The sequence below is a fragment of the Caloenas nicobarica genome, unplaced genomic scaffold, assembly GCF_036013445.1.
Source record: "Caloenas nicobarica isolate bCalNic1 unplaced genomic scaffold, bCalNic1.hap1 Scaffold_418, whole genome shotgun sequence".
Lineage (NCBI taxonomy): Eukaryota > Metazoa > Chordata > Aves > Columbiformes > Columbidae > Caloenas > Caloenas nicobarica.
Window position 1 is genome coordinate 50769 of NW_027017407.1, and position 21044 is coordinate 71812.

Sequence of the window (21044 nt, forward strand, 5' to 3'; positions counted from 1 at the left end):
CCGGTGGGCCGGGCCGGGTCCCGTGGCACCAAACCGGCTGGTTTCAGCTTCCTTGAACCACGACTGGCCACGCTGAGGTTTTTTGCACCAAAACGAGCTGTTCTGAGCGTCGTTGCACCAAAACCAGTCACGTTGACATTCGTTGCACCAAAACGAGCCATTCTGAGCTTTGTTGAATCAAAACGAGCCACGTTGAGGTTCTTTGCACCAAAACAAGCCGTTCTGAGCTCCGTTGAACCAAAATGAGCTGGTTTGAGCTCCGATGAACCAAAATGAGCCATTTTGAGCTTTGTTGAACCATGATGGGCCACGTTGACCTTTGTTGCACCAAAACGAGCTGTTCTGAGCTTTGCTGAACCAAAACGAGCCGTTCTGAGCTTTGCTGAACCACGATGGGCCACGTTGACCTTCATTGCACCAAAACGAGCCGTTCTGAGCTTCATTGCACCAAAACGAGCTGTTCTGAGCTTCGTTGCGCCAAAACGAGCCGTTCTGAGCTTTGCTGAACCACGATGGGCCACGTTGACGTTCATTGCACCAAAACGAGCCGTTCCGAGCTTCGTTGCACCAAAACGAGCCGTTCCGAGCTTCGTTGCGCCAAAACGAGCCGTTCCGAGCTTCGTTGCTCCAAAACGAGCCGTTCCGAGCTTCGTTGCGCCAAAACGAGCTGTTCTGAGCTTCGTTGCCCCAAAATGAGCTGTTCCGAGCTTCGTTGCTCCAAAACGAGCCGTTCCGAGCTTCGTTGCGCCAAAACGAGCCGTTCCGAGCTTCGTTGCACCAAAAAGAGCCGTTCTGAGCTTCGTTGCGCCAAAACGAGCCGTTCTGAGCTTCGTTGCACCAAAATGAGCTGTTCTGAGCTTCGTTGCGCCAAAACGAGCCGTTCCGAGCTCCGTTGCACCAAAACGAGCCGTTCCGAGCTTCGTTGCACCAAAACGAGCCGTTCCGAGCTTTGTTGCACCAAAACGAGCCGTTCTGAGCTTCGTTGCACCAAAACGAGCCGTTCCGAGCTCCGTTGCACCAAAACGAGCCGTTCCGAGCTTCGTTGCGCCAAAGCGAGCCGTTCCCAGCCTCGCCGCACCAAAACGAGCCACCCCCGGCTCCGCCGCCCCCCGCCTCCCCCCTCCCCCCCGGCTCACGCCCCCGTCCCCTCCCCCCGCCGCCCCCTCCCCCCGCCGCCGTGCGCGCGCTGGTGCCGCAGGATGGACGAGAGGTAGAAGAAGCTCTTCCCGCAGCGCTCGCAGCGGTAGACGCGCTCGCCCAGGTGCACCCGCCGGTGCTCCAGCAGGTTGGAGCGGTAGCGGAAGCTCTTGCCGCAGGTTTGGCAGCGCTGGGGCCGCGGCGTCGCGTGGAGCCGCTGGTGCTCGGCCAGGCTGGACGACTGGGCGAAGCGCTTGGCGCACAGGGCGCACTTGTAGGCGCGCTCGCCGGTGTGAACCACCTTGTGCTGCCGGAGGTACCAGGAGCGCAGGAAGCCCCTCCCGCAGACGCCGCAGCGGTACGGACGCTCCTCGGTGTGGCAGCGCTGGTGCCGCATCAGCAGCGTCGCCTCCCAGAAGCGCTTCCCGCAGACGGAGCAGCCGAAGTGGCGCTTCTGGAGGTGCCGGCGCCGGTGGAGCAGCAGGTCGTAGGCGCCGGCGAAGCGTTGGCCGCACACGGCGCAGCCCAGCGCGCGCCGCACCAGGTGGACGTATTTATGGGTGACCAACCCCAGGAAATGCTTGAAGGTTTGGCCGCAGGTGGCGCAGGGGAAGCGCTCGCCGCTCGGCACCACCGGGGGCTCCTCCGGCGCCGCGTTCTCGGGGGGCGGCGGAGCCGGCGCCGCCGTCTCGGGGGCGGTTTGATGCGCCAGCTTGTGCCACATGAGGTTCTCGATGAAGCCGAAGGTTTTGCCGCAGGTGTCGCAGCCGTAGGGCCGCTCGCCCGCGTGCGCCTCCTTGTGGCTGAGCGCGCGGAACAGGTCGGGGAAGCGCTCGCCACACTCGCCGCAGCCGTAGCCGAGCTCGGGGGGCGCGGGGTCCGAACCCCCGAACCCGCACGGCAGCGGCAGCCGGTGGATCTGCTTGTGCCGCGTGAGGCTCTGCGGGTACCCGAAGGTCTTGCCGCAGAGGTCGCAGCGGTACGGGCGCTCGCGCGTGTGCACCACGTGGTGCTTGCTGAGGTGGAAGGACTCGCGGAAGCGCTTCCCGCACACAGCGCACTGGTGCGGCTTCTCGCCCGTGTGGATGCGCTCGTGCCGCTTCAGCGTCTCGCGGCGCCCGAACGCGCGGCCGCAGGTCCCGCAGCCGAAGCTGCGACCCGGTGGGGCCGACGCGGCGCCCGCGGCGTCGCTCGGCTTCAAAACGGCCCCGGGGGCCTCGTTCGGCTTCAAGAAGGCGCCGGTGACGTCGCTGAGCTTCCCCGGCGCCAACGCGAAGCTGCCGACGACGTCGTTTGGCTTCCCCGGCACCGTCTTCAAGAAGGCGCCGGTGACGTCGTTGGGTTTCCCCGACATCAACGCGAAGCTGCCGACTACGTCATTTGGCTTCAGGAAGGTCCCGGTGACGTCGTTCGGCTTCCCCAACGTCACCAAAAAGCCGCCAACGACGTCATTGGGCTTTAACATGCCATTGGTGACGTCGTTGGGCTTTAACAAACCGCTGATGACGTCATTCGGCTTTAATAAACCACCCGTGATGTCATTGGGCTTCAATAAAGCACCGGCGATATCGTTGGGCTTTAATAAACCACTGGCGATGTCACTGGGCTTTAATAAACCACTGGTGACATCGCCGGGCTTCAGGAAGCCACCGGCGACATCGTTGCTCTTGGTTTCCCCTTCCAACACCGCGTAGACGCCAGGAAAGCCCTTGGGGACACCGGGACACGCCGTCCCCGCCGCCGCGGCGCCCTTGGGCCCAGCGTGGACCTGCCGGTGGCGCAGGAGACTCTGCGGGGCCGCATAGGCCTTGCCGCAGGCCTCGCACTTGTAGCGGGGCCGCTGGCCGGTGTGGGCGCTCTGGTGGCGCAGCAGGTACGCGGGGTCGCGGAACTCCTTGCCGCAGACGGGGCACGGCACGCGCCGGCGCCCCCCGGCGTGGGTCTTGACATGGCGCGTGAGGCTCTCGCGGCGGTTGAAGCTCTTGGCGCACACGGCGCAGGCGAACGGCTTCTCGCCCGTGTGGATGATCTGGTGCTGGTGCAGGTGACTCGGCTTCTTGAAGACCTTCCAGCACAGTGGGCAGGAGAAGGGGCCGTCCGGGGGGGCGGGGGGCGGTGCGGCGCGGGGGGCGGCGCCGTTGGGCGGTGGGTTGAGCCCGGTCAACGGGTGGGCGCTGTTGGGCCCTGGGTTGGCCCCGTTGGGTGTTGGGTTGGTCCCGTTGGGCGGCACATTGACCCCGGTCAATGGGTTGATCCCGTTGGGTCCTGGGTTGACCCCATTGGGTGCCGGGTTGACCCCACCCGTCAATGGGTTGATGCCATTGGCTGCTGAGCTGACCCCAGTCAATGGGTTGACCCCGTTGGGTGTTGGGTTGGCCCCGCTGGGCAGCACGTTGACCCCAGTCAATGGGTTGACCCCGTTGGGCCCCGAGTTGACCCCGGTCAACGCGTTGGGCCCTTGGTTGACCCCGTTAGCTTGTTGGTTGACCCCACTCAACGCGTTGACCCCGTTGGCTCCTTGGTTGACCCCGTTGCCTTGTTGGTTGACGCCATTGGCTCCTCGGTCGCCCCCACTCAACGCGTTGACCCTGTTGGCTCCTTGGTTGACCCCAGTCAATGTGTTGACCCCGTTGGGTCCTTGGTTGACCCCGCTGGCTCCCTGGTTGACCCCACTCAACAGGTTGACCCCATTGGCTCCTTGGTTGACCCCACTGGCTCCTTGGTTGACCCCACTCAACGCACTGACCCCGTTGGGTCCTTGGTTGACCCCGTTGGCTCCCTGGTTGACCCCACTCAACAGGTTGACCACGTTGGGTCCTTGGTTGACACCGTTGGGTCCTTGGTTGACACCACTGGGTCCTTGGTTGACCCCGTTGGCTCCTTGGTTGACCCCGTTGGCTCCTTGGTCGACCCCACTCAACACGTCGACCCCGTTGGCCGCGGCGGCGCCGTGTTGCCCGTCGCCGGGCTGGCGGTGGCAGCGCCGGTGCCGCACGAGGCTGGAGACGTGGTTGTAGGCGCGGCCGCAGGCGCCGCAGCGGTGGGGCCGCTCGCCCGCGTGCGCCAGGACGTGCCGCGCCAGCTGCGCCGACTGCGCGAAGCTCTTGTGGCAAACGCCGCAGGGGAAGCGCCGCTCGACCAGGTAGCGGAGCCGCCGGAAATACCCCCGGTCCGGCTTGGCCAGCGCCTCCTGCTGGGCCGGCGGGGGCGCCGGGGCCGACGTCCCGCCCCTTTTGACCCCCCCAAAAAGGTGCTGGTGGCCGGAAAGGTCCACGACGCCCCACTGCGGGGGGGGGAAAGCGGCGGCTTCAAAAATGGGCTGCGGGGGGGGGACGGGGGGGGCGGGGTAAAGGGCCCCCCCGCTTTGCGCCCCCCCCGCCTCGTGTTTTTTGGGGGAGGGGGCGGCGCTTTCGGCCTTGAAGTCTTTGTGTTTGGTGGGGGGGGGGCGCTCGAATTGGGGCGGGGGGGCGGCGGGGGGTAGTCGAAGTGGGGGGGGGCGGCGGGGGGGCAGGGGAGCGGGGGGGCAGCGTTTTGGGGTCCCCCCCGTAGGCGTCGGGGGGGTCGAAGCGCTGGTGGTTCAGGAAGTCGAGGAAGTCGAAGGGGTAGGACTGGAAATGGACGGAGTCGTCGGCGGCCGGGGGGGCGTCCATGGCGGGGGGGGGCGCGGAGACCTGGGGGGCACGAAACGGGGGTCAGGGGGGGTCCCTGGGGGGCGTTTGGGGGTTCCCTTGGAGTTCGGGGGGGATTTTAGGGGGGAAAACAGGGGGCGAATGGGGCAGAATTGGGGATTTTGGGGTCCAGTTGGGGGGGGAACGAGGGGGATTTTGGGGGGTCTTAAGGTCTGGGGGGGGCCTTGGGGGGGGGTGTGGGGTCCCCTTAAGGTTTTGGGGGGATCCTTAGGGGGGAAATTGGGGACAAATGGCCCAAAATTGGGGATTTTTGGGGTCCCCTTTGGAAGGGTTTTGAGATCCGGGGGGTGAACAAGGGGGTTTTTGGGGTCCTCTTGATTTTTGGGGGGGGGGGGGGGGGGGGGTTGGGTCTGGGAGGGTCGCTGGGGGGGGTTGGGGTCCCCTTGAGGTTTTGGGGGGTCCTGGGGGGGGGTCCTGGGGGAAAAATGGCCCAAAATTGGGGGGTTTTGGGTCCCCTTGGGGTTTTTGGGGGAGGGCAAGGGGGGTTTTGGGGTCCCTTGATTTTCGGGGGGGGGGTTGAGCCCTGAGGGGGGTCCCCGGGGGGGGGGGGGTGGGGTCCCCTTGGGGTTTCGAGGGGATTTTAGGGGGGAATTTCGGCCAAAATTGGGGGGTTTTGGGGTCCCCTGGGGGCTCTTTTGGGGGGCTTGGGGTCCCTGGGGGTGGATTTTGGGGTCGCCTTAATTTTTGGGGGGGGGATTGAGGTCCGGGGGGGTCCCTGGGGGGGGGGTTGGGGTCCCCTTGTGTTTTTTGGGGGGTTCTGAGGGGGGAATAGCGGGAAAATACCCCAAAACTGCAACGGGGGGGGGGGTTTGGGGTCCCCTGAATTTTTAAGGGGGGGGGGTCGGGGCTGGGGGGGCCCTGGGGGGGGCTCACTCACCTGGGGGGGTCCGGGGGGCGATTTTTGGGGTCCCCGGCGGGTTTTTTGGGGCCGCCCCGGAGCCCCCGCACGATCGGGCCCGAGCGGAAGCGCCGGAACCGGAAGTTCCCCCCACACCCCCCCCGCCCCAGCAGCCTTTGCGAAAGGACCCAGGCGTCCGGGACTTGCGGGGGGGCGGGGGCACTAAGACACCCCCTCCCCCACGCACACACACCCCCGCGAGGGGACACCCCCCCCCCCCACCCCGCGGAGCCGGGACGGGCACGAAAATGGGGGGAAAAAAGGGGAAAAACGGCGTTGCCCACAGCAAAGATGGCGCCGAGGCGCCCACGCCGCCTTCGGCCAAGATGGCGGCCGCTGGGCCAGGACGGGCAGAGAGACAAGATGGCGGCGGCTGCCCTCAGCCAAGATGGCGCCGGGGAGGTGGGCGGGGCGGCGCCCGCTCCCAAAATGGCGGCGGGGCCTTCAGTGACCGCTTCAAAAATGGCGGCAATGGGGGGGGGGTGCTGACAGCCAATCAGAGGCGCGGATTTGGGAGGCGGAAGTGACGCGACGACCCGAGAGGAAGCGGGGCCGGAGCCGCGTCCCCCTCCCGAAGAGGCCGCGGACGGGGGGGCGACACTTTTGGGTTACATTTGTCACGCGTGGGGTGCGTGTGTCCCCCCCCGCGACTCGGGGCGGCCCCGAACGCCGGGGTCCCTCCCGCGGGCCCCGCCATTCTGGGCGTCGCCCTTTTAAGGGCGTCGGCGCTTTAAGAGCGCGGCCGCTTCGGCCCCCGGGGCCCCGCCCCTCAGCCCCCATTGGCCAAATCTGGGTCCGCGCTCCGCCCACCTCCCGCGGCCCCATTGGCCAAATCTGGGTCAAGCTCCGCCCACCTCCCGCGGCCCCATTGGCCAACTCTGGGTCAGGCCCCGCCCCTCAGCCCCCATTGGCCAAATCTGGGTCAGGCCCCGCCCCTCAGCCCCTATTGGCCAAATCTGGGTCAGCGCCCCCATGGCCGCGCCGCGTGACCGCCGGCCCCGCCCCCGCGGCCCCGCCCCCGCGCTCCCATTGGCTGCGGCTTGGAGGGGGGGAGAGGGGCGGGGCGCCACCTGCGGCGCTGGGCGGGGATTGGTGCGCGCCGGGGAGCCAATGAGCGCGGCGCAGCGTGCGCGGGGGGGCGTGGCCAGCGGGCGGGGAGAGCCGCGATAGGCTGAGGGGGCGGGGGGGGCGGGGCCAGGACGGCCACGCCCCCCGGGGTGCGCAGCGCCGCCGTGCGGCCCCGCGGGCGCTTCATGTGGAGGCGGCGCCGGGGCCGGAGGTACCGGGAGGGGGGGGGGACACAAAACGGGGACACGGGGGGACAAGGAGGGGGTGGGGACACGGTGGGGGGAGGGGGGACGTGGGGGGAGGGGGGGCGGTTGTCACCGTGGGAAAAACCCGCGGGGTCACCCGAGGTGACGCCGCACGTGGGGGTTGGGGGGGGGGGGGGCGGGTTCCCCACGTGACCCCCGCACGTGCGCCCCGCCCCCCCCCCCACGCGTGTCACGTGTCGTTGGGGGGGGGGGAGGGGACACCCCGGTGACTTTGTGTCCCCTCCCCCTCCCCGCGCAGGATGGAGGAGGCGGGAGGAACGTTCGTGGGGACCCCCCCGCCCCTCCCCCCACCCCACGCGTGGGGGGGGGCGGGGGGGGGAGGGGACCTGGAGTACGTGGATCTGGACGAGTTTCTGCGGGAACACGGGCTGCCCCCCCCCAGCCCCCCCCCCGGTGAGCGAGGGACCCAGGCGTCCGGGAGGGACCCAGGAGTTCGGGGGGACCCAGGAGTTCGGGGGGGGACCCAGGCGTCCAGGAGGGACCCAGGAGTTCGGGGGGACCCAGGAGTCCGGGAGGGACCCGGGAGTTTGGGGGGGACCCAGGAGTTCGGGAGGGACCCGGGAGTTTGGGGGGGACCCAGGAGTTCGGGAGGGACCCAGGAGTTCGGGGGGTCACCCCATGGGGGGGTCCCTGTCCCCTCTCTGACCCTCCCCCCCTCTCTCCCCAGCCCCCCCCCGGGCTCCGTCCCCTCCCCCCCTGGAGGCACCGCCGGGGGGGGGAGGGGCGGGGGGGGGAGGGGCGCCCCCCCTGGACCCCCCCCGGCGCCTCCGCTTCCCCCCAGACGAGCTGCGGCCGCAGCCAATCGCGCGCAAGGCCCGGAAGGTGCTGGTCCCCGAGGAGCAGAAGGTGACACTGGGGGGGGGACCCCAAAAATGGGGGGGGACACACCATGGAATTGGGGGAGGGGCAGGGATTGGGGAGGGGACCCAGAAGTTTGGGGGGGGACCCAGGAGTCCAGGGGGACCCAGGAGTTCGGGGGGACCCAGGAGTTCGGGGGGGGACCCAGGAGTTCAGGAGGGACCCAGGAGTCCAGGGGGACCCAGGAGTTCAGGAGGGACCCAGGAGTTCGGGGGGGGACCCAGGAGTTCGGGGGGGACCCAGGCATCCGTGTGTCTGCGTGTCCCCATGTCGGTGACATGTCCCTGTGTGTGTGTCCCTTGTGGTGTCCCCAATGTCCCTGACGTGTCTCTGATGTCCCCACATCCCCCCAGGACGCCCAGTTCTGGTCCCGCTGTCGCCATAACAACGTGGGTCCCGGTGTCCCCGTGTCCCCCGTGATGTCCCCACGTCCCTAACGTGTCCCTGTGTCCCTTGTCCCCCCAGTTCTGGTCCTGTCCCCATAACAACACGGCTCCCTGTGTCCCCATGTGTCTGTGTGTCCCCATGTCCCCAATGTCCCTTGTCCCCCCAGTTCTGGTCCCGCTGTCCCCATAACAACACGGGTCCCTGTGTCCCAATGTGTCTGTGTGTCCCCATGTCCCCAATGTCCCCTGTCCCCCCAGTTCTGGTCCCGCTGTCCCCATAACAACACGGCTCCCTGTGTCCCCATGTGTCTGTGTGTCCCCATGTCCCCAATGTCCCCTGTCCCCCCAGTTCTGGTCCCGCTGTCCCCATAACAACACAGGTCCCTGTGTCCCCATGTGTCTGTGTGTCCCCAACGTGTCTCTGATGTCCCCAATGTCCCCTGTCCCCCCAGTTCTGGTCCCGCTGTCCCCATAACAACACGGGTCCCTGTGTCCCCATGTGTCTGTGTGTCCCCAACGTGTCTCTGATGTCCCCAATGTCCCCTGTCCCCCCAGTTCTGGCCCCGCTGTCCCCATAACAACACGGGTCCCTGTGTCCCCATGTGTTTGTGTGTCCCCATGTCCCCAATGTCCCCTGTCCCCCCAGTTCTGGTCCCGCTGTCCCCATAACAACACGGCTCCCTGTGTCCCCGTGTGTCCCCACGTGTCTGTGTGTCCCCGTGTCCCCTGACGCGTCTCTGACGTCCCCGCCGTCCCCAGGACGCCCAGTACTGGTCCCGCCGTTCCCGGAACAACGCGGCCGCGCGCCGGTCGCGGGAGCTGCGGCGGCTCAAGGAGAACCAGCTGTCGGCGCGGGCGGCGCTGCTGGAGCGCGAGAACGCGGCGCTCAGGACCGAGGTGGCGGCCGCCAGGAGGGACCTGGCGCGGCTGCGCGGGACGCTGGCGCGCTACCGGGACCGGCACGGGGACATCTAGGGACACTGGGGACAACGGGGACATTGGGATGTCCCAGATCCCCAGCGGGACCTGGTGTGTTTCTGAGCGGTACTGGGACCGGCACAGGGACATTTGGGGACATTTGGGGACAACGGGATGTCCCAGATCCCCAGCGGGACCTGGTGCGGCTCTGAGCAATGCTGGCGCGGTACCGGGACTGGCACGGGGACACTGGGGACACCAGGATGTCCCAGATTCCCCATGGGACCCCCAGGACCTGGTGCGGCTCTGAGCGATGCTGGCGCGGGACCGGGACCGGCACGGGGACACTGGGGACACCAGGATGTCCCAGATTCCCCATGGGACCCCCAGGACCTGGTGCGGTTCTGAGCGATGCTGGCGCAGGACCGGGACCGGCACGGGGACATCGGGGACACTGGGGACGTTGGGGTGTCACCGATCCCCGGTGGGACCCGCAGGACCTGGTGTGGCTGTTGGTGACACCCAGGTGGTACCGGGACCGGCGCAGGGACCTGTAGGTGACGTTGGGGACACCGGGATGTCACCGATCCCCTGTGGGACCCCAGTACCACGGGGACATCGAGGGACACTTGGGGACACCGCGATGTCGCGGATCCCCCGCGGGATCCCCAAGATCTGGTGCAATTCCGAGTGACCCCCGCGCGGTGCCGGGAGCTGTCGGGACGCGGGGACGAGATCCGGTCGCGGGATCCAGCGCCGGGATCTGGTGACAAGACACCGGGATCCGGTGACAGGACGGGATCTGGCGCCAGGATCGGGCCCCGGGATCCCTCCACCCGCTCTAGAACCGGCTCTAGAACCGGGATCTGGATCCACCCACGACTGACGGGGGGAGAACAGGACTGAGACCCCCCCGGACGCCTGGGTCCTTCCCGGACGCCTGGGTCCACCTTCCCTCACCCCCTTGTAAATATTTATTCCCCGGTTTAAAGCACAACGTGGGGGGGGGGACCCAGGCGTCCGGGTAACCCCCCCCTCACCCCCCGGACGCCTGGGTCCCCTCCCCCAGCCCTCCCAGTGCCCCATTTCCAGTTCAGGCCAGTAACGCCACTGGGGGGGCGGGGAGGGGCACCCCCGGATGCCTGGGTCCCTTCCCCCACCCCCCCCCTTTGCACTTTGACCACTTTATTGCCCCTCCGCCCCTCCCCCCCCCGCGGGTTTTGGGGGTGGGGGAGGGGCCTTTGTACAGAATAAACCGAATCTCCGGACCCGCAACTGGGATGAACTGGGAGCAACTGGGAGGGGGGGGTTTTATTGCAGCGGGGGAGGGGACGCCGCCGTACCCCTCCCCCCACCCCACAGGGGACCCAGGCGTCCGGGGCGGGGGGGGAGTGGGGACACCCGGACGCCTGGGTCCCTTCCAGTTTGGAGGCCTCGGTGTCATTTTGGGGACATGGTGGGGGGGGGAGGTGACAGGGGACCCTGTAGGGGAACGTGTCACCGTGGGGGTCACTTGGGGACACGCTGTCCTTGGTCCCCATCCCCTCGGGGACATCGTCATGGGGGGAGGTGACAGCAGCGGTGTCACCACCCCGTGGCTCTGTCCCCACAGGGAACCACATTCCCTGTGTCCCCGTGTCCCCCTGTCCCTTGGGGACACTCGGGGACACCCCGTCAATGGGGGGAGTGACAATAGCGGTGTCACCACCCCGCGGCTCTATCCCCCGGGGTTCCCATGTCCCCCTGTCCCCTGGGGTGTCCCCTATCACCTTGGGGACACTTGGGGACACCCCATCATTGATCCCCATATCCCCCTGTCCCCTGGGGTGTCCCCATCCCCTTGGGGACACTCAGGGACCCTTGGGGACATTGTCACGGGTGGGAGGTGACAATAGCTGTGTCACCGCCCCGTAGCTCTATCCTGTGTCCCCTTGTCCCGTCCCCTTTGGTCCCTGTATCCCTCGGGGTGTCCCCTATCGCCTTGGGGACCCTCGGGGACCCCTGGGGACACTCAGGGACCCTTGGGGACATTGTCACGGGCAGGAGGTGACAACAGCTGTGTCACCGCCCCGTGGCTCTATCCCGTGTCCCCTTGTCCCGTCCCCTTTGGTCCCTGTATCCCTTGGGGTGTCCCCATCCCCTTGGGGACCCTCGGGGACCCCTGGGGACACTACGGCGCGGGAGGTGCCAACACCCTGGCGGCCCCGGCGTGGATCTGGCCCTGGACAGGTCCGTCCTGTGTCCCCATGTCTCCAGCTCCCTTGGGGACCCTTGGGGACACTCGGGGACCCCTGGGGACATCACGGCGCGGGAGGTGCCAACACCCTGGTGGCCCCGGCGTGGATCTGGCCATGGACAGGTCTGTCCTGTGTCCCCTTGTCCCCTGTCCCCTTTGCGTCCCCATGTCCCCAGCTCCCTTGGGGACCCTCGGGGACCCCTGGGGACACTATGGCACGGGAGGTGCCAACACCCTGGTGGCCCCGGCGTGGATCTGGCCCTGGACGGGTCCGTCCTGTCCCCTTGTCCCCTTTGGTCCCTGTATCCCTTGGGGTGTCCCCATCCCCTTGGGGACCCTCGGGGACCCCTGGGGACACTATGGCACGGGAGGTGCCAACACCCTGGTGGCCCCGGCGTGGATCTGGCCCTGGACGGGTCCGTCCTGTCCCCTTGTCCCCTGTCCCTTTTGGTCCCTGTATCCCTCGGGGTGTCCCCTATCGCCTTGGGGACCCTTGGGGACCCCTGGGGACACTCAGGGACCCTTGAGGACATTGTCACGGGCAGGAGGTGACAACAGCTGTGTCACCACCCCGTGGCTCTATCCCGTGTCCCCTTCTCCCGTTCCCTTTGGTCCCTGTATCCCTTGGGGTGTCCCCTATTGCTTTGGGGACCCTTGGGGACACTATGGCACGGGAGGTGCCAACACCCTGGCGGCCCTGGCGTGGATCTGGCCCTGGACGGGTCCGTCCTGTCCCCTTGTCCCCTTTGGTCCCTGTATCCCTTGGGGTGTCCCTTATCGCCTTGGGGACCCTCGGGGACCCCTGGGGACACTATGGCACGGGAGGTGCCAACACCCTGGTGGCCCTGGCTTGGATCTGGCCCTGGACGGGTCCATCCTGTCCCCTTGTCCCCTGTCCCTTTTGGTCCCTGTATCCCTTGGGGTGTCCCTTATCGCCTTGGGGACCCCTGGGGACCCTTGGGGACCCCTGGGGACACTACAGCGCGGGAGGTGCCAACACCCTGGTGGCCCTGGTGTGGATCTGGCCCTGGACGGGTCCGTCCTGTCCCCTTGTCCCCTTTGCGTCCCCATGTCCCCAGCTCCCTTGGGGACCCTCGGGGACCCCTGGGGCCATCACGGCGCGGGAGGTGCCAACACCCTGGCGGCCCCGGCGTGGATCTGGCCCTGGACGGGCCCGTACTCCACGCGCTCCCCGTCCACCGTCAGGACGCCGCGTGGCGTCAGCGGCTCGAGGCGGAAGGCGCGCGCGGGGACGCGGGTGACGCCGCGGGGACCCCCGCGGCCGCCGCCCCCCAGCAGCACCCGCAGCAGCGCGCCCCGCGTCACGCCGCCCCGCGCGTAGCACAGGTGGAGGAGCCCGTCGCGCGGCCCCGCGTGCGGCGCGGCCACCAGCTCGGCGCCCAGGTGGGACAGGGACAGCGCCAGCACCAGCACGAAGTCGCCCTCCAGGGTCACCCAGCCCGGCGGCAGCGGCGCCCCGAGCGGGGGCAGCAGGTCGTCGATGGGGCCGCCGGGGGGCGGCGGGCAGGGGGCGGCGGGGGGGACACCGGGGACCTTGGGGGTGGTGGCACTTGGGGTGTCACCAGGGGTGGGGGGGACACTGGGGACCTTGGGGGTGGTGGCGCTTGGGGTGGCACTGGGGGCGGGGGGGACACCGGGGACCTTGGGGGTGGCAGCGCTTGGGGTGGCACCGGGGGTGGGGGGGACACTGGGGACATTGGGGGTGGTGGCACCGGGGGTGTCACCAGGGGCGGGGGGGACACCGGGGACCTTGGGGGTGGTGGCACTTGGGGTGTCCCCAGGGGTGGGGAGGACACTGGGGACATTGGGGGTGGCAGCACTTGGGGTGGCACCGGGGGTGGGGGGGACACTGGGGACGTTGGGGGTGGTGGCACTGGGGGTGGCACCGGGGGCGGGGGGGACACGGGGGACCTTGGGGGTGGCAGCACTTGGGGTGGCACCGGGGGCAGGGGGAACACTGGGGACCTTGGGGGTGGTGGCACCGGGGGTGTCACCAGGGGCGGGGGGGACACTGGGGACCTTGGGGGTGGCAGCGCTTGGGGTGGCACCGTGGGTGGGGGGGACACCGGGGACCTTGGGGGTGGTGGCACCGGGGGTGTCCCCAGGGGCAGGGGGGACACTGGGGACCTTGGGGGTGGCAGCACTTGGGGTGGCACCGGGGGCGGGGGGGACACTGGGGACGTTGGGGGTGGCAGGTCTTGGGGTGTCCCCAGGGGTGGGGGGGACACTGGCGACCTTGGGGGTGGCAGCGCTTGGGGTGGCACCGGGGGCGGGGGGGACACCGGGGACGTTGGGGGTGGTGGCACTGGGGGTGTCACCAGGGGTGGGGGGGACACCGGGGACCTTGGGGGTGGCGGCGCTTGGGGTGGCACCGGGGGCGGGGGGGACACCAGGGACCTTGGTGGCATCAGGTCTTGGGGTGTCCCCAAGCCCAGGATTGTCCGTAAAGTTCGAGTTGTCCCCAGGCTCAGGTTTGTCCCCAAACCCAGAATCATCCCCAAGCTCAGAACTGTCCCCAAGCCTTGAATTGTCCCCAAACTTTGAGTTGTCCCCAAGCCCAGGACTGTCCCCAAGCCCGGAGTTGTCCCCAAGGCCAGAATTGTTCCCAAACCTCAAACTGTCCCCAAACCCAGGACTGTCCCCAAGCCCAGAACTGTCCCCAGACTTTGAGTTGTCCCCAAGCCCAGGAGTGTCCTCAAGCCCAGAAATGTCCCCAAGCCCAGAACTGTCCCCAAGGCCAGCACTGTCCCCAAGGCCAGAAACGTCCCCAAACCCAGGACTGTCCCCAAGGCCAGGACTGTCCCCAAACTTTGAGTTGTTCCCAAACCCAGAACCGTCCCCAAGTCCAGAAATGTCCCCAAGGCCAGAATTGTCCCCAAGGCCAGGAGTGTCCCCAAGGCCACAAACGTCCCCGAGCCCAGGACTGTCCCCAAACCCAGGACTGTCCCCAAGCCCAGAAACATCCCCAAACCCAAGACCGTCCCCAAGGCCAGGACTGTCCCCAAACCCAGCACGGTCCCCAAGGCCAGCACTGTCCCCAGGGTCCCCTGCGCCCCGGCACAGCCCCAGGTCGGACGCGGCGCGCGGCAGCGGGACGTCGGTGCCGCCGCTGCCGCCGGTGCCGCCGGTGCCGCCGTGGTGGGTGCCGCTGCGGGGCAGGGCGGGCAGGTAGGACAAGCGGCCCCGGTAGGTGCTGAGCGTCACCAGGCGGGTGACGGCGCCCAGCAGGAAACGCGCGGGGCCCAGCGGCCGCAGCCGCTCGGTCACCACGTCCACGTCGGCCACCAGCCCCCAGGCCACCCCCAGCACGGCCCCCACGCGCGTCCCCGACGCCGTGGTCACCGACAGCAGGTCCAGGGGGCGCGGGGCCGAGTGGCACAGCAGCACCGACAGGTTGAGCAGCAGGGACAGGCCCAGCGCCGGGGACAGGCTGGGGACACACGGGACAGTCAGGGACATGGGGACATCGGGGACATGGGGACAGGCTGGGGACACACGGGACAGGCAGGGACATGGGGACATCGGGGACATGGGGACATGGGGACAGGTTGGGGACACATGGGACAGGAAGGGACATGGGGACATTGGGGACATGGGAACATGGGGACAGGCTGGGGACACACAGGACAGTCAGGGACATGGGGACACTGAGGACATGGGGACAGGCTGGGGACACACGGGACAGTCAGGGACGTGGAGACATACGGGACAGGCAGGGACATGGGGACATCGGGGACATGGGGACATGGGGACAGGCTGGGGACACACGGGACAGTCAGGGACATGGGGACATTGGGGACATGGGGACAGGCTGGGGACACACGGGACAGTCAGGGACATGGGGACATCGGGGACATGGGGACAGGCTGGGGACACACGGGACAGTCAGGGACATGGGGACATCGGGGACATGGGGACAGGCTGGGGACACACGGGACAGTCAGGGACATGGGGACATCGGGGACATGGGGACAGGCTGGGGACACACGGGACAGTCAGGGACGTGGGGACATCGGGGACATGGGGACATGGGGACAGGCTGGGGACACACGGGACAGTCAGGGACATGGGGACATCGGGGACATGGGGACATGGGGACAGGCTGGGGACACGCGGGACAGTCAGGGACATGGGGACATCAGGGACATGGGGACAGGCTGGGGACACACGGGACAGTCAGGGACATGGGGACATCGGGGACATGGGGACAGGCTGGGGACACGCGGGACAGTCAGGGACATGGGGACATTGAGGACATGGGTACATGGGGACAGGCGGGGGACACACGGGACAGTCAGAGACATGGGGACATTGGGGACATGGGGACATGGGGACAGGCTGGGGACACACGGGACAGTCAGGGACATGGGGACATCGGGGACATGGGGACAGGCTGGGGACACACGGGACAGTCAGGGACATGGGGACATCAGGGACATGGGGACATAGGGACAGGCTGGGGACACACGGGACAGGCAGGGACATGGGGACGCACGGGACAGGCAAGGACGGGGGGACATTGAGGACATGGGGACAGGCTGGGGACACACGGGACAGGCAGGGACAGGGGGACATACGGGACAGGCAGGGACATGGGGACACACGGGACAGGCAGGGATGGGGGGACATTGAGGACCTGGGGACATTGAGGACATGGGGACACACAGGGGACAGTCAAGGACATGGGGACATTGAGGACATGGGGACATGGGGACATATGGGACAGTCAGGGATAGGGGGACATGGGAACAGGCTGGGGACACACGGGACAGTCAGGGAGGTGGGGACATGGGGACATTGAGGACATAGGGACACACAGGACAGTCAGGGAGATGGGGACACACGGGACAGGCAGGGAGGTGGGGACATGGGGACATTGAGGACATAGGGACACACAGGACAGTCAGGGACATGGGGACACACGGGACAGGCAGGGACGGGGGGCGTTCCGGTGTCCCCAATGTCCCCCTGTCCCCGCTGACGTCCCCACGACCCCCTGTCCCCGCGTCCCCGCTGTCCCTACCCCGCGTGCCAGTTCAACGTGGCCGCCAGCGCGTTCCCGGAGCCGCAGGGCAGGACGCCCAGGGGGGTCCCCAGGGCCACCTCCCAGTCCGGCCGCTGCAGGAGCCCGTTCACCACCTGGGGACACGGACGTGGGGTCACCCGGACGCCTGGGTCCCTCCCGAACGCCTGGGTCCCTCCTGAACCCCTGGGTCCCCTCCTGGACACCTGGGTCCCCTCCTGGATACCTGGGTCCCCCCAGACGCCTGGGTCCCTCCCGAACGCCTGGGTCCCTCCTGAACCCCTGGGTCCCCTCCTGGACACCTGGGTCCCCTCCTGAACCCCTGGGTCCCCCCGAACGCCTGGGTCCCTCCCAAACGCCTGGGTCCTTCCCGAACTCCTGGGTCCCTCCTGAACCCCTGGGTCCCCTCCTGGACACCTGGGTCCCCTCCTGAACCCCTGGGTCCCCCCGGACGCCTGGGTCCCTCCCGAACGCCTGGGTCCCTCCTGAACCCCTGGGTCCCCTCCTGGACACCTGGGTCCCCTCCTGAACCCCTGGGTCCCCCCGGACGCCTGGGTCCCTCCCGAACGCCTGGGTCCCTCCTGAACCCCTGGGTCCCCTCCTGGACACCTGGGTCCCCTCCTGAACCCCTGGGTCCCCCCGGACGCCTGGGTCCCTCCCGAACGCCTGGGTCCCTCCTGAACCCCTGGGTCCCCTCCTGGACACCTGGGTCCCCTCCTGAACCCCTGGGTCCCCCCGGACACCTGGGTCCCTCCCGAACGCCTGGGTCCCTCCTGAACCCCTGGGTCTCCTCCTGGACACCTGGGTCCCCTCCTGAACCCCTGGGTCCCCCCGGACGCCTGGGTCCCTCCCGAACGCCTGGGTCCCTCCTGAACCCCTGGGTCCCCTCCTGGACACCTGGGTCACTCCCAAACTCCTGGGTCCCCTCCTGAACTCCTGGGTCCCCCCCCGAACTCCTGGGTCCCTCCCGAACTCCTGGGTTCCCTCCCAAACTAGGGGCAATTTTGGGTGGGTTTTGGGGTCACTTCGGGGTGACTTTCGGGGCCACTTCGGGGTCCCATTTTTGGGGTGATTCTGGGGGTTTCTGGGGTGGGTTTTGGGGGTGACTCTGGGGTGTTTTTTGGGGTGATTCTGGTGATTTTTGGGGAATTTCTGACCTCGTAGATCAGCCCGTCCCCCGACACGGTGACGATCCCGTCCCACTGCTCCAGCGCCAGCGTCGCCACCAGATCCCGTGCGTGGTTGGGACGTTCTGGGGGGGGAAACACACATCAGGACCCAAAAAAACACCCCAAAATCACCTCAAAACCACCCGGGGGGACCCCAAAAACCTCCCTCGGGACACCCCGAAACCCCCCGGAAACCCCCCGGATCCCAAAACCCCCCAAAACCAGAGACAAAATAGCCCAAAAATGGACCCAAACCAACACCCAAACGGACCCAAAGCAAACCCAAAAACGGACCCGACCCCCCCAGGGACCCCCCCCAACGCCCCCAGGACCCCAAAACCCCCACGGACCCCCCTCAGAGCTCCTTGTAACCCTCTATAAACCCCCCCAAAACCCCAAACGACCCCCAAATACTGTCTGCAGCAAACGGAACCCGATACCGGCCTCATTGAGCACGGGCGCGACCCCCCAAAACCCCCCAATAACCCCCCAAAATCCCCAAATAACCCCCCAAAACCCCCCGAATGACCCCTCCAGGACCCCCCCGGGCCCCCCCGACCTGTTTGCAGTAAATTGAACCCGATATCGGCCTCGTTCAGCATGGGCAGCACGTGGCTCTGGCACCAGCTCAGGGCTCGGCCCCGGCCCCCAAACGGGTTGAGCAGCAGCAGGAGGCGCCGGCGCCGCGGTTCGGGGGGGGGCCCTGCGGGAAACACCCCGAAATTAACAGTCAGCCCCCCCCCTAATCCTACAGACCCCCCCCTATCCCATAGACCCCCCCTGAATCAAACAGACCCCCCAGAATCCCACAAATCCCCCCCAGAATCCCTGGATCCCCATCAGTGAGATGTCACCCGGACGCCTGGGTCCTTCCCGGACGCCTGGGTCTCCCCAGAACTCCTGGGTCCCTCCGGAACACCTGGGTCCACCTGAACTCCTGGGTCCCTCCCGAACGCCTGGGTCCCCCTGAACGCCTGGGTCTCCCCCGAACTCCTGGGTCCCCCCGAATTCCTGGGTCCCCCGTGAACTCCTGGGTCCTCCCTGGACCCAATTCCTGCCCCCCCCAATTTTTTCAGGGGAGCCCCAAACCCCCAACCCCCCCCCCTACTTTTTAGGGGGGGGTCCCCACCTTCCATCCCCCCCCTCCTCAATTCCCAGCCCCCCCCAATTCCTGGGGTACCCCCAAATTCATCCCCCTCCCCAACCCTTGGGGAAGGCCGGGGGGTCCCCCTATTATTGCCCCCCATTTTTTTTAGGGGGGGTCCCCAAACCCCCACCTCCCCCCCTACTTTTACGGGGGGGTCCCCACCTTCCACCCCCCCCTCCCCAATTCCCAGCGCCCCCCAATTCCTGGGGTACCCCCAAATTCATCCCCCCCCACCCCTTGATGTGTCCCATAAGGAAGGCGGGGGGGTCCCCCAATTATTGCCCCCCATTTTTTTTAGGGGGGGTCCCCAAAGCCCCAACCCCCCCCCCCCCAATTTCCCAAGGGGGGTCCCCCCTTCCCCCCCCCTCACCGTTGTGGGGGGGCAGCGGGACCCCCCGCACGAGGCAGCGAATGGTCCTCGCCCACCGTTCGGCCACCGCGCAGTTCCCCTCGTACCGGGGGGCCCCGTCCACCCCAAACGTGGGGGCGCAGCGGCGCCGGGGCCCCCCCCCGCGGGCCCCCCCCGGGCCCCCCCCCCGCGAACGGGGCGGATACGCGAAAACCGTGAAAAAAGCGGCGCAGGGGCGGGCGGGGGAGCGCAGGGTGTGACACCCGACGACGTCAGCCAGGCGCAGGGACCCCCCCCCGAAAAAGGGGTTCTGGGGGGGGCCCCCCCGGATGTGCAGGTGGGTGGGGGTCAAGCGCAGCTGGAAGCGGGGGGGGGGCGCGCCGGAAGTGGGGGGGCCCCCGAAGTCGCCTTCGAGCAGCGGCTGCTCCATGGGGGGGGCGGGGGTTCCTGGGGGGGGGGGGAATATATAAGGGGGGGTTGGGGCCTCACAATTAGTGGGGGTCCCCCCCCCCCAATTAGGGCCCCCCTCAGTTAGTGGGGTCCCCCCCACAATTAGTGCCCCCCCAAATTAGTGGGGTCCTCCCATAATTAGTGCCCCCCCTAATTAGTGGGGTCCCCTCCCAATTAGTGGGGTTTCCCGCGCAATTAGCGCCCCCCCCTAATTAGCGCCCCCCCTAATTAGTGGGGTCCCCCCCCAATTAGGGGCCCCCTCAGTTAGTGGGGTCCTCCCCACAATTAGTGCCCCCCCAAATTAGTGCCCCCCCCCAAATTAGTGGGGTGCCCCCATAATTGGTGCCCCCCCCCCAATTAGTGAGGTCCCCTCCCAATTAGTGGAGTCCCCCGCACAATTAGTGCGCCCCCAAATTAGTGCCCCCCCAAATTAGTGGGGTCCCCTCATAATTAGTGCCCCCCTTAATTAGTGGGGTCCCCCACAATTAGTGGGGTCCTCCCCAATTAGTGGGGTCCCCTCTCAATTAGTGCCCCCCCCAATTAGTGCTCCCCCAAATTAGTGGGGTCCCCCCCACAATTAGTGTCCCCCCCAATTAGTGGGACCCCCCCCACAATTACTGCCCCCCGCTCAAATTAGTGTCCCCCCCCAATTAATGGGGTCCCACCCGCAATTAGTGCCCCCCCCTAATTAGTGCTCCCCTCAATTAGTGGGGTCACCCCCAATTTTTGGGGTCCCACATACAATTAGTGCCCCCCCCCCCAATTAGTGGAGTCCCCCCCCCAATTAGTGCCCCCCCCAATTAGTGGGGTTCCCCCCCAAACTCCCAGCCCCCCCCAGTTACTGGAGCTCCCCCCAATTTCCTGCCCCCCCCCAATTCCTGGATTCCCCCGCCCCCCGTTCCCAGCCCCCCCTCCCCAATTTCCCCCCCCCCCCCCCCAATTTTCTGCCCCCCCCAATTTTCTGCCCCCCCCGGTTCTTCGGGTCCCCCCCCCCGCGGCCTACCCCGCCCCCCGAAGCCTGTTCCCCCCCCACTCCCACCCCCGCTCCCGCTCCCGCCCCCCCGCGCCCCCCCCGCCCCCCCCGCTGCGCCCACCTTGTCATGGGCCCCCCCGGATCGGGGAGGGACCCCCGGGTCCGTCTGTCCCCGCCCGGGTCCGTCTGTCCCCCCCGGGCCCGTTGTCGCCCCGTCCGTCCCCGCACCGGCCGCTCCGCGACCCCCACGCCCCGGAAGTGCTCCCCGCCGCCCGCCCGCCCCACCAATCACGTGGCGCCGAGCCCCTCGCTGGCAGCCAATGGGAGGCGGCGCCGCGCTCGCCCCGCCCCACGCGGCGCGCCGACATGTTTGTTGAGGGCGCGGGCGCCGTGAGGAGTAACGGGGAGTGACGCCGCGGTGACGCCATTTTTCTTGAGGGCGCCGCCGCTCGGGCC

The 21044-nt window shown here is 67.9% G+C and overlaps 2 protein-coding genes across 2 annotated transcripts; one reads left to right on the top strand and one right to left on the bottom strand.

Moving 5' to 3' along the window:
• Positions 1–1124: 1124 nt before the first annotated feature.
• Positions 1125–20823, bottom strand: LOC136002811 (uncharacterized). Its single transcript, XM_065658040.1, has 12 exons — positions 20710–20823; positions 19187–19612; positions 18229–18372; positions 17658–17752; positions 16501–16616; positions 12574–14907; positions 9860–9983; positions 9074–9249; positions 6337–6434; positions 5947–6178; positions 5704–5838; positions 1125–4706 (listed from the first exon to the last, which is right to left on the bottom strand). Exons 2-12 carry the CDS (start codon positions 19593–19595, stop codon positions 1133–1135), a joined length of 7437 nt encoding a protein of 2478 aa, XP_065514112.1. The 5' UTR covers positions 19596–19612; positions 20710–20823; the 3' UTR covers positions 1125–1132.
• DBP (D-box binding PAR bZIP transcription factor) lies at positions 7259–10218 on the top strand. Its single transcript, XM_065658061.1, has 3 exons — positions 7259–7451; positions 7726–7904; positions 9062–10218. The coding sequence occupies exons 1-3, from the start codon at positions 7298–7300 to the stop codon at positions 9275–9277; spliced, it is 549 nt and encodes a 182-aa protein (XP_065514133.1). The 5' UTR covers positions 7259–7297; the 3' UTR covers positions 9278–10218.
• Positions 20824–21044: the final 221 nt, after the last annotated feature.

Bases quoted from the DNA above. Each gene is read 5' to 3' on its own strand.
- DBP (XM_065658061.1), top strand. From the start codon at position 7,298: ATGGAGGAGGCGGGAGGAACGTTCGTGGGGACCCCCCCGCCCCTCCCC. The intron at 7,452-7,725 runs GTGAGCGAGGGA...CTCTCTCCCCAG, and splicing joins CCCCCCCAGCCCCCCCCCCG to CCCCCCCCCGGGCTCCGTCC. The intron at 7,905-9,061 runs GTGACACTGGGG...CGCCGTCCCCAG, and splicing joins TGGTCCCCGAGGAGCAGAAG to GACGCCCAGTACTGGTCCCG.
- LOC136002811 (XM_065658040.1), bottom strand. From the start codon at position 19,595: ATGGAGCAGCCGCTGCTCGAAGGCGACTTCGGGGGCCCCCCCACTTCC. The intron at 17,753-18,228 runs GTCGGGGGGGCC...TTCCCCCCCCAG, and splicing joins GTTCAATTTACTGCAAACAG to AACGTCCCAACCACGCACGG. The intron at 4,707-5,703 runs GTGAGTGAGCCC...CTGAACCACCAG, and splicing joins CGCCCCCCGGACCCCCCCAG to CGCTTCGACCCCCCCGACGC.